At 50.6% G+C, this 14,609-nt stretch overlaps 1 protein-coding gene across 1 annotated transcript in view; it reads left to right on the top strand.

The window, feature by feature from the left end:
* Nucleotides 1-14,609, top strand: part of Umodl1 (uromodulin like 1) — a 57,662-nt gene that overhangs the window by 31,207 nt on the left and 11,846 nt on the right. The window contains exons 8-16 of the mRNA XM_032888591.1: nt 53-165; nt 1,813-2,032; nt 2,600-2,737; nt 4,221-4,688; nt 5,963-6,220; nt 7,548-7,660; nt 10,618-10,831; nt 12,994-13,128; nt 13,997-14,295. Coding sequence (XP_032744482.1) covers nt 53-165; nt 1,813-2,032; nt 2,600-2,737; nt 4,221-4,688; nt 5,963-6,220; nt 7,548-7,660; nt 10,618-10,831; nt 12,994-13,128; nt 13,997-14,295 — 1,958 coding nt within the window. The remainder of the gene's footprint in view (nt 1-52; nt 166-1,812; nt 2,033-2,599; nt 2,738-4,220; nt 4,689-5,962; nt 6,221-7,547; nt 7,661-10,617; nt 10,832-12,993; nt 13,129-13,996; nt 14,296-14,609) is intronic.

Here is a 14,609-nt window from a genome sequence, read left to right as displayed (position 1 = left end):
AGGGGATACCTTAACCCCAGCATGTGACTAATTTGTGTCACTTCTGTCTCAGATGCCCGGGTTTTCCAGGTCACGATACGGATCATGAACCGAAACCTGACAGAACAGATTCTCAACTGCAGCAGCGGGGAATTCTGGAACTTTTCTCGACAGCTGTTTCAGGAGGTAGCAGGAGGGCAGAACATTGACCTGCCCTCAAGTACGCAGAACAAAGGCACACACACATGAAGGACAACATATGCATACATGCATTCACACAGACATTCACATGTGTACACATGTAGACACACGTGATACACATGCTCACAGGTACACATCCATACCCATCCATGCACATGTACATACACATGTGCACATACACATACATACCCATCATGCACATGTACATGCACATGTACGACACACATGTGCACATTCACATGCACACATACATATCATCAACCTGGCTTCTCCCCTGGGCAAAGTCATATTTTCATAAGTCACACCCGCCAAACACGGCCCCTCAGGAGATAGAATCCTCCATCAAATTAGCATCTTGATCATATGGCTGGATCTACTGTACCGACCTCTGCCTTGGGATGCTTTTAGTCTGTGTTGCTTCATGGTAGCTTCCTGAGCAAGTCTCTGCCACCAGTCTTAGCATCTGTTGTCCCCTCTGGTTGGCAGGAGACACTGGTGCCAGGCCCGGAGAACAGAGCCAGTATTTACTAGCTAACACTGGTTCTGGGTTGGGCAGAAAGCTTTCTCCAGCTACCTAGGGCCTGGGATTGTACCCCTTTGGAAAATCATAGGCTGTCTGGATAATAGTGTTGCTGATATTGGCAGAAAACACAAGGTTCCTGGGTCAGAGGTACAGCAGGTGGCTCAAGAATGAGATAAGGCTGGTTCCCCATCTTGCCCCTCCCAGAAAGGCAGGACAATACCTATATGGACCTGTGGGTCTGCAAAGGGGACATCCATCAGCTGAGCAACCCCTGTCTTAGGGAGCCCCGATCTTATAGACCCTAAATCATGTTCCAGAAGGGGAGGTTATGTTTGCTCTGCTGATGGTGGAAGAGCTTGTCTTTTGTTCTGGAGGAAGCTAACCATCCAGAGGTTCCCCCAGGCTACTGTGCATACCAACCTCCCTGGAAAGAGTCTAGAACAAAAGATCTAGGGTCTTCTATGTGCAGGGTGTGCAGAAATGCCGTACTATTGAGGAACTGCTCCTGGTATCTGCCTCTAGGGACACCAGCTCTTTTTATTTGTAGTGGGGTTTTTTTAAAGCCAGGCTCACATTCTGCATCCTAAGCTGGCTGAGAGCTCATCATATAGCTTGGGCTAACCTTGGGTTAGAGTTGATTCCCCCCTGCCTAGTTCCCAGGAGCAGCTCTTGAAGATTCTTAGCTAGCTAGGTTTTTTCATCATTTTTGGTAGTGGTGGTAGTGGTGGTGGTGGTCTCCCAAAGTTAATCATACTACTCGTGGGATAGTTGTCAGGACAGTGGGGGAGAGATTGGTGTCTCTCCAGTAAGGAGGACACAGCTACAAGGCTTGGGACTTTCTTAGTAGGCCCTCCCTGTCAGTAAGGTCATCGATCAAGCTGACTGGCTCCATATTTCACACTCCCGTGCGAGCACACGCATACACACACACACACACACACACAGTCCCTTCAAGGACAGCTGGGCAGACTATCCACATGTAGCTGAAGGCTGGGTTGTGGGTGCTGTGGGTCTCCCTGGTTGTTCTAGGGAGAGCTGGGTGGGCCTCATGGTTGAGGGGGAAGCATGTCTACCGGCCATCTGAGCAGCCATGTGTGTCTCCCCGCTAGGTGGAAAACTCCTTCCCCCAAGTCATTTCTGACATGTACAGACAGGGGAGGCTGAAGATGCAGATCGTGTCTCTGAAGGCAGGGGGTCTGGTGGTGACGCTTAGACTCACCCTGCAAGATCCTGACTTTCTAGTGGATGTTGGCACACTGAAACCCATGTTGCAGCCTCTGTCTATGAGCACTGTGTTCCAGGTTGACCAGCAGGGGACACGAGTGCAAGGTATGTCTCTTAGGGCAACGGGGCATACCTCCAGTTCACAAGTTGCCCAGGCAGCAATAGTTTGAGCCAGTTTTCCCTTTGCCTGAAAATCAAATAACATAAAAGTGTAAACCATATCCTGGGCTCCTCTATGAGAAGCAAGGGCCAGGGCCACAGGCTTCTCTTGATGTAGGTTCATTCCCTCTGGACTGCCTTTTGCAGTCACTGATCAGACACACAGGGCAAAAGGAGATTACAGGTCCACTGGGGGGAGGGGAGGGATAGTGGAGGTGGGGTTGGGGAGAACCTCCATGTCTGGTGGTCAGAGCACAGTACTACAATGTCTGTCAGTCAGCTGCTCACCTGTAGATCTGCTTCATCTGCCCTTTTAGTAATTCATCTTGCCCCGATGCAGGGCAAGCCAAAGAGAATTTTCATGTTGAGTGTTTAATAGACTTGGGCCTCAGGAGGCCCATCAGTGCCCATTGGTTCTCTGTAGGAAGGGCAGAAAGATTTCATCCACTACCCTTTTGTTTCCTGACCAGTTCAGGCCCCTTTCTCACCAATACTCCCCCCCTCTCCTCACAGACTGGGACGAGTGTGCACACAGCTCAGAACACGACTGCCACCCAGCCGCACGCTGCATCAACCTGGAGGGCTCCTACACATGCCAGTGCCTCACAGCCAGGGACGCCAACCCCTCCAGGGCTGGCAGGGTCTGCGAGGGTGCGTATGCCCGGCAGTGCTCTGAGACTTGGGGTGGGAGGGCCAGCTTCAGCAGGCACAGTGCTGAGGGCCACAGTGGTGTTTCTGTTTTGTTTTGTTTGTCTGTTTGTCTTTTATTCAGAAGGAATCAGTGTGATGATAAACATACCTAAGAGCAAATGCAAATCCCAAGGCATCCATAAAATATAGAGTACATATATATGTATATATATGTATATATGTATATATATATACACATTCATATATACATCCATATATATTCACACACACACACACACACATATATATATATATATATATATGTAAATAGAGAATTCATGTAAGCAAAGTACCCCAGCCTGTGGGGGAGGGATAAGGGGGTGGCAAAGGGGGAGGCAGCAGCGGGGAATCCTTTCTTAATGGCTTCAAGATGGAGAAACTGTAGAAACTAAGTTGCTAAAAGAGGGCTCTCCAGGGACTGGGGGAGAAGATCCTGGAGTCCTAGTCCTGAGATATCTTTACCCACTCTCCAAGTCTTTTAGTGTGGGAGGGGGCTAAGCTAAGAAGCAGAAGGCAGCTACTTGCAGATATCTGATTCTGTGTGCTACTAGTTAAGTCTATCCTCAGAGATATCAGATGCCCTGTCTGATTAGTCATGTCTGCCTTGGGAGCATGCTGGGGCAGACGAGCTCCCTCTCTCTCCCCTCTCCCTCCCCCACCCCCTCTCCTTCTCCCTCTCCCTTTCCCTCCCCCTCTCCCTCCCCCTCCCTCCCCTACCACTCCCCTTTCCCCTCCCCTCTTCTTCCCTCTCCGTTCTCCTCCCCGTCCTCCTCCTTCTTCTCCTCAGTCTTCTCTTCCTTCTTCTCCCCTTCCTTCCTCTTTTCCTCCTCCTCCTGCTCCTCCTCCTCTTCCTCCTCCTTCTCCCCCACTCATGTGTGCATATGTGTGTGTGTGCTAGTCACACACATAGGTGCATTTGCTCCTGGAGGCCAAATGTCAACCCTGGATGTCATTCCTCAGGAACTGCACACTTTGTGTTAGGATTAAACATGCGTACAACCACAGGGCTCTCACTGGGATCTGAAACTCACAGATAAGGTTGGCCTGGCTGATTACTGAGCTCCAGGTATCCTTCCGCCTCTGCTTTCCCAGAGCTGGGATTACAAGTACACAGCCATCTTTTTATTTGAGAATTGTTTTCATTATGTGTCTGCATGCTCATTTGTGTGGATGGGTGTACATTAAAGCAATTACCTGCAGAGGTCAAAAGAGGGCATCAGATTCCCTAGAGGTGGAGATATAGGACACCTTTTGAATCCGGGGACTGAACTTGTTTCCTATAGAAGCTCCTGCAAGTGTTCTTGGCCACTAAGTCACCTCTCCAGACTCGCAAGGGGTCAAGGGCATCTTTCTGCAATGCAGCGTCTTTCTCTGAGGATGGCTTTTGCTTGTGGAGAGACTCTGAGGACTGTTTCTGGCATCTGACAGTGGATATATCTTGCAGGTGACATGGTGACTCCCACAGGAGGTGGACTGTCTGTAACAACGAAGGTCACAGCCCCAGCTGTCAGTATGGGAATAACAACCTTTGGCCCAGAGACCCTCACCTTGTCACCAAGTTCCGAGCATCCAAGGAGCACCCCAGCAGAAGGCCAAGCCTCGACCCCAGGGCCTTCGTCTAGGAGAGATGGTGGTAGCACGGCCAGGCAAGATAGGAATAGCACAGGACAGGATGTGGAGGTGCCCAACGTGACCCAGAACCCACACACCACGAGAGAGCCACAGGAACACATGACCAAAGGTCCACCCTTCCTGACCGCTAGATCCACCGGCTATGTTGTGTGGCACCCTAGTCCCACTTGGGAGACACCTCTGAAATCCACAAGACTGCAGAACGAAGACCCTCCACCTTCCTCTTCCCCAGGCCCACCATCGACCCTAGTCGCTGTGACTCCAGAGACCCCTGCCTGTGGTGAGTCATCTGGGGACAGGGATCCCAGTTGGAACCTCAACCTGTGTGAGCCCTGGTATCAAATTTACCAGAAATGTGGGTCGTGCTTTCTCTTCTCGAACATACGTGGGCTCAGACGTAGGACAGTGTGGTCCTCCTCGGCATCAGGTGTTTGGTCTAGTGAGAGAGAAGAGAGGCTCCTATTTCATCCCTTGCTTTCTCCCTTTTACTCCCTATGAGCCCCTGGCTTTCAACAGCTGAGGCAGAAGATGACAGGAAGGAGAAGGGACTTCAGGGCGTATACATCCCATCCAGTACTGGAGCAATTCTGTCCCATAATCCCAAGCACCACTGCACCCTCATCTGTAACCACTGCACCCTCATCCGTCACCAGTATTATTCCATCCCAACTTCCCAAATCCCAGTTTTCCCACTGACCCCATCAAACCCACTCCCTCTTCCTCCTCCCAGCCACACTGAATCCCCAGAGGTCATATGGCCCTGAACACTCCCAGCCTTCAATACCCACCCGTCTGTATGTCAGCTTTCTGTACATCACAGCTGTACTGCAACCCCCAGCTGGTCCAGGCTGTGCACAAAGGGTTTAGCTTGTCACCAAGTCTTGGGGACACCCAGGAATGAATGGCCCCTTCCAACCAGCATATGGGCTGAGATTCACTAGGCCTAGCTGACAGTAGCCCCTGCTTCCTTGGTAAGCATACCACACTGGTTCCCCTGTGGATGTTGCCCAAACAGACACTATCAAGGGTGAATTCCTCCCCTGTGTCCTCTGAGGCACAACACAGGCTCCAGGACCAACTCACGGGTGACAGGATTATTCCACAGGAGTCAGAGACTTCCCTGTCAGAGGGACTCTCAAGCCAGCAATGCCATTGGCTGCCGCTGGGATACCTGCAAAGGGTTAGGCTAGACCACCATGTAGAGGAACCACCCAGAACCTGCAGAGGGGGAGTGGTTTGAGGCAGCCTAGGACCCCAGGGTTGGGGATGAACTATCCCCAGAAACGAAATATCCCAGGAACCGATTCCTTTTGCCCAACACAGGCCTTCCATTAAGAAGCCAAGCTAAGGGTCCCAAGGAGTCCTGTATACAGGTGTACTGTCTGTGTGGGGGTCATGACAGTCTGCATCATTGCCTGACATCACACACACACACACACACACACACACACACACACACTTTGAAGTATTGGACTTTGGGTTTTTGGAAGCTCTTTTCCCATACTGTGATTCATTCAATGTTCATATCAATTTTTTTTTTATCCCACTTCCCAGTTCCTGGACCCATTGGAAAGGTCACAATCTCTAATGTGACCAGTACCAGCTTCTCCCTCAAGTGGTTGGCAGACTTCCACCTCTCCCCCGCCTTCTCCCTCACATTGGTCTCTCCTCGGGGCCCCGCCAAGACTATGGAGACCCAGCACAATAATGTGACATTGTCAGGGCTGGAACCCGGAACCTTGTACCTGGTGGAGATTATGGCTAACATGTGTGGGAAGGAAGGTGCCAGAACACAGCTGAAAGTGCGGACAGGTAAGGATTTCTGGACGAACAGACAAGCATTAAAGGTTGGACAGAGAAGGATCTGCCTGTGGGGTACCGGGTGTCCATTCCCTTGGCGTAGAAGCACCTGGCTCACTTTGGGAGATGGCGGCAGACAGGGGCCCCAGTACACGGGTCCTTTCCACAGTTACACAGCCAGATAGCACTCCCTTTCCTTCTACACTACTTCTTCCCACCTGTTTTCCCAGCACACCTCTGTCCTATGTGTGTGATGCTGTAGGCGGTCTTCACTTCTCGGGGAGTTTCCCCACACACTGGGTGCTGTGTCTAGAGTTTGGGAATACATTCTTTGGGTGATGCCCAAGATGACCTATCGGGGTGCGATAAAAAAAACAGCTCACGGCCATCTGGAGGAGAGGGAGTTAGGTGGTGTTCGCATGGTCAGGCAAGAAAAACCCTTGGGTCTGAGCCAAGCCAGAAGACCTCTAAAGGTTTCCTTCATTCTAGAAGGAAGGAGCTGTCTATGGGTGTGTGGCCCTTAAGACCAGTCCCCTGTCTGCTCCTACGGTTGCTCCTGCCTTGTCACCATGGCTCTTCCATCAAGTTGTGTGTGCCCCTGGCCATGGTTCTGGCCCCTAGGTACAAGGACAGTGGTGTCCCCTCAAGAACATGGGGTTTGAGGGTCATCAGGAATGGTAGTGGGTCAGCTTTACGGCTTGTCTTAGGGCTGAGTGAGATTCTCTTGGGAGGTGCCCTTGAAGTCACCAGGGGGAGAAGATTGTTATGCCCATTTGATGTCCCAGGCCCCTTACGTGGAGCGGGTAAGCCACAGACATCCAGGGAAGGGGGCTGAATGGGAGTAAAGACTGATGTGTCAGAAGCCAGGATAGGACTGGAAACATTCCAGATTACACTTGTGTTCCGTGTGTTTCTAGAAGCCCCCAAAGGGTAAAGACTCACAGAGAATAGGCCAGGTCCAAGTGGGACCACCCTGAGACCACAGAGAGGTATGACCACGGGGCGGGAAAGGAGCTGACTGAACTAGGCCCCCAGTGAGACATAGGCTCTGAGAACAGGCTTGGTATCCAAGTATGCCTGGTTTACCCTTGACTGCCTCTTGGTGGTTGCTTCCTCTCAAACTGTCCTGGTCGGCTAGCCATCTCCCCGGCTTTCAGCGAAGCCTCAAGGGAGGCCAGCTGCACGCTGTTCCACATCCTTCAGAGCTTGGTGGGCCGTGACTGCAGGCATCCAGCAGTCTCTTATTCCTCCTTCGGAGCCAGGACAGCTTTGATGCTCTTGTAGCCAGCAGGGACACTGAAATGACAGTCCGTGACCTAATGCACGTTACACCCTGCAGCGGCCCACAAACTCGCTGGTAAAGTTCGGATCCCAAGCATGCAGTATTCAGAATCCTTCCGCAATGCCAGCAGCAAGGAGCATCAAGAGTTCGTACAGATGTTCTTCAGAATGGTGAGTCAGCACGGTCAGCCCTACTTCCCAGTAATGAAGGAAGGAGGCAAGGGGGATTCTAGATGCTTCCAACTAGGAATAAGACCCCTGGGTCTGGTGGATTACCTGTTTCCGGGGGAAGCTGGGCCAGACCCCTGAACTGTCTGGCTGAGGCCGGACAGAACCCATATCCCCATGCATCTTGCCTCGTGTTCCCCGTGGAGCAGAAAGCCCCGTCTATATTTAACAAAGTGCTTAATCGGGGTTTTGCTGGTCCAGACCCATAATCTCAGCAACTCAAGAAGCAGAGGCAGGAGGACCCCAGGTTCAAGGTCTGTGTGTGTTACAGAGAAAGCTCAAGGCTGCCTTGGGGGACTTAGTGAAACTTGCTTTGAAATGTATAAAGTAGAAAGCTAAGTGTGTTACAATGTTTCCCTAGAATTCGCCAGACCCTAGGTTCGGCCCCCTGTAATATGTATTCACTGAATGCAGGAGGGCATGTGTGTGCACGCACTTAGACACGCACCGATGAAAGTTTAGAAGTTGAGCTCCATTTCAGAAGTGTTAGATCCAGCGGTTTACATTGCCTGCAAACGTCTGTGGCTACCACCACCATCTAATTTCAGAATGTTTAGTTACCCTCGGTGGAAACCCCGTACCCATTCCAAGCTACTCCCCCCTCTGCCCCTCCCCCAGGCCCAGCCCTAGATTGCATAACTTGTCAAAGTACAGATAAAGCGTTTATAAGCTAGTGATCTTACTTACCTGGTGGAAATGTCTCAGCCTAGCCAGGGAGGTTTGAGTTTTAACGGGAGGGCCAGACAGTGCCACCTAGTGTTGGTTGGGATTAACACTCTGGTATGCCCTGAAGCCAGTAAGCGCTACTCTCTGGCACAGTGGACCGTGCAGCCTCAGGAGCTGTGCCAGTCTGGCTCTGGAGGCTCTGAAGCCCTGCTTTCCTTATCCTGGATTTCTCAACTCTCCAAGTGCCTGGATCCAAGAGTCCTCCGAGGGGACGGTTAACGTGCATCGCCTCTCTTTAGCAAACAATGGTGTATATAGCATCGAGCCCCTTCCCCACTTCGATGGCCAACCCCAGCGACTCCAGCTCCATCCCGGGTTTCTAGATTAGCCTCTCCCTTTAAAACTCTTTCCTCCTTGGCCCATCCTTTTGAACACAGTTGCTTTACTTGTCTAGTGTCTCAGGGCAGAAAGCAACTGCATACCATATGCACCACAAGATACCAAGCCCAGCTCTGGAGGTCATCATTTCCTAGCTGGGATGAGAGTTTTGCCCGGAGATTGCTTTGAAATGGTGATGTTTTGTTGTTGTAAAAATATAAAAGGGGTTGGGGATTTAGCTCAGCGGTAGAGCACTTGCCTAGCAAGCGCAAGGCCCTGGGTTCGGTCCCCAGCTCCGAAAAAAAGAAAAAAAAATATAAAAAAGTAAGGTTGTCCTTTATCCCCCCTCCCCCCCGCTTAGGTCCGGCACCTCAGTGCCCTAAGATATCGGATAGATATCTTAATCTTCAGTCAGCAAAGCCTCTCACCTGCTTTGCTCCATCCCATTTCACACTGCCGAAGGCCTCTCTCTGAGCCATCAACAATCTCTCTACCTATCTAGTTCCCAAGGCAGGTTTCCATGCCAGAAACACACATCCCAACTCCGTGGTGGCCCAGACCAGCCACCCTACACTCCATTACACTTAAATCTACACATGAGAGAACACACAACACAATAACCTTTAGCCCAATTGGTAAGATATAATTGCCCACCTAAACATGCAAAGCCCAGTACCATCCATCCCTCAAGAACATTAATAACAACCTGTAAATACACAGAGCAGAATCTTAACGTCACCTGCCATGGCTTCTCTCCCTGTCCCTCCTGTCTCATCTTCCTTTCCATTCCAGTCTCCTCCCCTTCCTTCAAACTTTTCTCCCGCCCATCCTTCCTTCTCGTCCAATGACAGGCCTCCTTCTATCTCATACCTGCCTCACTTATGACATCATCCCACAACGTTTCAGGGGTGACCCAATGCTTTGACGGATCTATCTAAGGAAATCAGGGGAGGAGGTTGAGAAGCAGGCGTTCCCCAAGATAATCGTAGTGGCTGTCTGACAGAGCCACCCAAAGGTGGCAAGGGTGGGGGTGATGATACCCAGCCTCTGATGGGGGATAATGGGGCTCTCTGCCTTGGGTGTCCTAGAGGAGGAAAAAGGGGGCCAGGAACTCATGCTGTGGGGCACTGCCCGCCCCCCAGTTTCTCTGACAGTTCCTGGAGGTGCTTCCCAGGGTAATTTGAAACTCACAGACTGTTAAGACTTATTATAAAACCATGTGCCTTTAACTGTGTTGGGCTGGATCAGAATGATGCAGCCTGTGTCATGTGACTGTGCTCTAAAACACAGAGGACAAAAGCACGCCTTTCAGAAGCAGGAACTATGTGTGTGTGTTACGATAGGGCTGGCTGCTAGAAGCCCCTTTAGAAGTAGCCTGGGAACAGGTGGAGAGGAAGAAGAGGGGTGGGGTGGGAATAGGTATGGGGCTATGTTCTGAAGCATTAGAGTCAAAGAAACACTCTAGAAAAACAAAGGGAGTAGGTGATCTTCTTCCTCAGGACCATTCATTCACTCAGCCTCCTGCTCTAAGCCTACCTCTGAGCTAAGAGCAGGTGACTGTTAACTACCACTGTGAGCTTCTGTATTATGGGCCTGTATGGGCAGGGTTCTGTTGGCATTGCCCCCTGTTCACCTCAAAGGCAGCTGTCTGCAGCTGTTAGCTGCTTGTATCGGGGGAAGGGCTCTTCTGGGCATTATCAACACCCAATGGCATTTGGGCTGGGCTGCAAGGGCCAAGAACTGATTTGAGACTGGACCTTGGACAAGCCTGCCAGGAAGAATACGAAGAGTCTCTATCTATTCTTAGGGCTGTGACCTCAGCAGGCAGCCCTCCTCACACTGCCTGTTTCTCACAGGTGCGGGACTCTCTGCCAGCCACGCTTCGTCAGCACATGGACGAGGGCAGGATTCGAGTGGACATCATCAACATCACAAATGGCAGCGTGGTGGTGGAGTTTAATTTGCTAATGACAGCAGACCTGGATGTCAGGGAGGTGTCTGCTGGCTTCCTCACTGCCTTCCAGAACTCATCGATGCTGGAGGTAGTCAGAGGCAAAAGCTTTATACAAGGTATGCTGGGCTGTGCTCAATGTTGATCTGCACCGGTCAAAGTCAGCTGTGTGCCTCTTGGTTAGGAAGATGTGCTCTGAGCCTCCTTGTGGGGATTCCAAGGAGCTGTCTGAAGCATGGCATGGATTCCTTGTCTTTCTTTCTGCTACCGTATTAGTGTCAAAAATTGAAGGGTTGAACCTTCCAAAAGTCTCAGGGATGTCTCTTCCCTGTCACCCGGGTCTTTGACAGGCTTAGAATGGGTCGTTCTGGGCAGTCAGACTGTTCAGGAAAAGTCCACAGGGATCCTAGCAAAAAGTCCTGGTGAAGAAAGCAGGAAGTGATGGGCAATTTAGATTCCTCCTCCCTGAGATGTGAAGAAAAATGATAATTGGCTCATATATTTTATTGGATCAGGGTCTCACTCTATAGCCTTTGTTTTCCTGGAACTCACTCTGTAGACCAGGCTGCCCTCATATTCACAGAGATCCACCTGCCTCTGCCTCCAAAGTGTTGGGGTTAAAAGTGTATGCTGCCATGCCTAGCCCTAGATAGTCTTCTTCTTCCTTCTCTTCCTCTTCCTCCTCTTCCTCTTCCTCCTCTTCCTCTTCTTTATCTTCTTCCTCTTGTTGTTTCTCTTCCTCTTCTTCCTCCTCCTCTTCCTCTTCCTTTTCTTCTTTGATGAAGACTTTAAATTGAATAAATTTTTTTTAATTTGAAGAATGAGAAGAATTTCCTCAGTAAACTCAGGTTTTCAGAGGAAAAGACTGCAATACTCGAATCACCTAAAAATATCAATCCTCCTGTCAAGTGGAATGAAGTCGCTATTGTAGAAATGATAGAAGAAAACTTCCCCAACCACGTCATGAAGAGTTAACAGCCTGAGTGCAGAGCGAGACCACACAGAGATGACAAACACTGAATCTGACAGGCCAGGGTGCACAGGACACTAGCAGACAAAACCCTAAAGCAGTATGAGTCACTGGCAAGTCACGTGATCACTGAGGACATGGCTCCCTTTGTCCAGGAGATCGCAAAAGGAAAATATAGCATAAACAAAACTAAGTTAAAACAAGCCAGCTCGGGGTTGGGGATTTAGCTCAGCGGTAGAGCGCTTGCCTAGTGAGCGCAAGGCCCTGGGTTGGGTCCCCAGCTCCGAAAAAAAAAAAAAAAAAAAAAAAAAAAAAAAAAAAAAAAAAAGCCAGCTCTCAGATTCTCTCTGAGAGTAGGGTGGATCCTACCAAAGCATGGCGAGGTAGTTGGTGTTGTCGAGCTTGTGGAGTGGGCTGATGGGATAGGATTTCCTCACCTTCTTTGGAAACCAAGGCAGTGATGGGTGTCAGTGGTCCATAGCATCTTCCTCATTGGCTTGGCAGTTCATTCTGGGACTTTTGTCCCGAGAGGAGAGACCTCAGTTTAGACCATAGCTAATGCAAGGACGGCCATTGTCAGAGTGTGCTCCAAAGCAAAGTAATTGGACACAGCCGATAGTCTGGCTAAGGGGTATGCTAAATTCCTTCCACACCAGAGGCTGTTGCCACCTATGAATGAGTGTGTTGCGTTGGAAGATGCTGGAAGGTCATATGCTGAGATACAGTGGGGTGTCACATGTGAATACATACATGTGTATGTGCTGAGCAGGCACATATGTGTATGCATATGTGTGAGAGTGTGTGTGTGTGGACATGCGTGTGCCTGCTAGGTGTTACCACTGAGCTGCAGCCATGGCCTTGGAGTCTGCTTTGTAAAGACCAGAAGGAAATGTATGACCCCGTGACTCTGTGGTCTGCACTCTTCGTTCTTCAAACCCCATTCTGCAGGGGTGACAGACCGAATGGGCAGAAGGTGTAGGAGGGTCTCCTGGGCTCAATGCTTTGCTGCTCCAGTTCTGTGCAATGGTCGTAACAGTGGGCTGGAATGGGTTCAGCTCCATGGGGACCCCTTCCCTGTCTCATAGCTGAATAGCCCTGGCTCCCCACTCCCACGACATCTCCCACCCACACTGAAGAGACTCACAGACTGCCCTGAATCTGCCACATTCGTGAGGCCTGTTGTTTGGGTACTTTTCCACCTTGTCTCCTGACATGTGCTGTCCCAGCAAAACTGTGCATCTAAAGGCACTGCCACCCCAGGGCCACTTGCTGGTCCATTGTGGCTTCTGTCCTTCTCTTGATGCTTTTCAGATTACAATGAATGCGACATGAGGGAGGATGACTGTGCCCCTGGGACGTGCACGAACACCTTCGGGTCTTTTACGTGTAGCTGTGATGGGGAAAGACCTAACTCACAGGTGGAATATTCTGGAAGATCCTGTGATGGTAAGTCTCATAAGCCTTTTCTGGGACACAGTCTCATCACTCCTAAGGATGCTCATTCCTAAGAAAAAAAGGGCCTTTGTCCAAAGGAAGTCAGCATATTTTTTAATTACCTAGACAAGTTTTCTATATGTATATGTGCACAAATGTATGTGTGTGCATGTGTATGCATGTATATGCATGTGTGTGTATTCACATGTCCATATACGTAGGATGTATATGCATATACATGTAGGATATGTGTTGTGTATGTGTTTGGTGTGGTGTATTGTGTGTGTGCATGTCCATGTATGTTGGGTATATATGCATATACATGTAAGGTATGTGTTGTGCATGTATTTGGTGTGATGTAGTGTGTGTTTGTGTGCATGTATGTGTGTGCATGTACTGCTTGTGTGTATGGGTGTGTGTGTGTATGTGTATGTATGTGTAGGGTGTGTGTGTGTGTGTGTGTGTGTTATCTGTGTGTGCCTGGCCCTCCCTCTTCTTTCCTATGTGTCCAGGGGAAGGAAACAACCATCTATGTAAATAAACAGTGTCTGGTACAGGAGACCTGTTTTGCCTAGGGGAAGCAGAATATGGAGAAGGTCAAGTCATGTTAGATCTGGCCATTAGGGCCAGCTAAGCCAGCACCTGCCCTTGTGGGTACAAGCATGCAGTTAGGACTGGCTGAAACGTGGGAGTCTGCAGCAATGGGTGGTAGAGGAGTGTGGGTGACATCTACATGGGACACCTGTCCAGGGCTCCCTGGATGTTACAAAGGTGTGAGTTACAAAGGGAGCAAGGGGTACAGGCTCCTGAGGGGACACCTTAGGGCTCTACTTAGAGATAGGCCTCAGAGACTCTGGGGCAGGTCACTTGGAACCTGCAGGTGGCTCCTCTGGCAACACGGCCCAGACCCCAGGCTCAGAGCGGCTCCCTACCCCTGTGCCAGATGCCAGCTCCACACCCCAGGACCTGCCCCTCAGACTGAACCTGACGGATGCCGTTCGTGTGTCCTGTGAGATCGAAATGGTGGTCATCGCCATCCAGAAGCGCTTTCTGCAGCAGGAGGCCATACCTGAGGCCTCCCTGTACCTGGGAGAGCCGTCCTGCAACGTGAGCAGAAGCAACAGCACACACGTGTTCCTGGTGGCTGGCTGGGGCCAGTGCGGGACCCTCGTACAGAGCGTGAGTGCACCTGGCTGCGAGCCACGGGAAGGGACCTCGGCGTGGGGAGGGTTTGCACCTGGTAGGGAGACCAGGAGGGCTCTTCACTCCTGGGCCTCTGACTTCTAAGCTAGAGACCCCGAAAGAGGAAGTCAGACAGGCCCACACTGTCACAGTTGACACATTGGAATCCTAAGGCAGGTACATGACCCACACTGCAGAACTCTTCTGGTGCAAAGGACCTGGGGTTGGCCGGGGTCAGGGTTTAAAAAGAGTCCTCTCTGCCCAAGCAGGATGGAAAGGCGAGGTAGGAAAGGTGGGAACAAGTGTGTGCA

This window comes from Rattus rattus, chromosome 18, assembly GCF_011064425.1.
Source record: "Rattus rattus isolate New Zealand chromosome 18, Rrattus_CSIRO_v1, whole genome shotgun sequence".
Lineage (NCBI taxonomy): Eukaryota > Metazoa > Chordata > Mammalia > Rodentia > Muridae > Rattus > Rattus rattus.
This window is presented reverse-complemented; position numbering and strand designations above follow the sequence as displayed.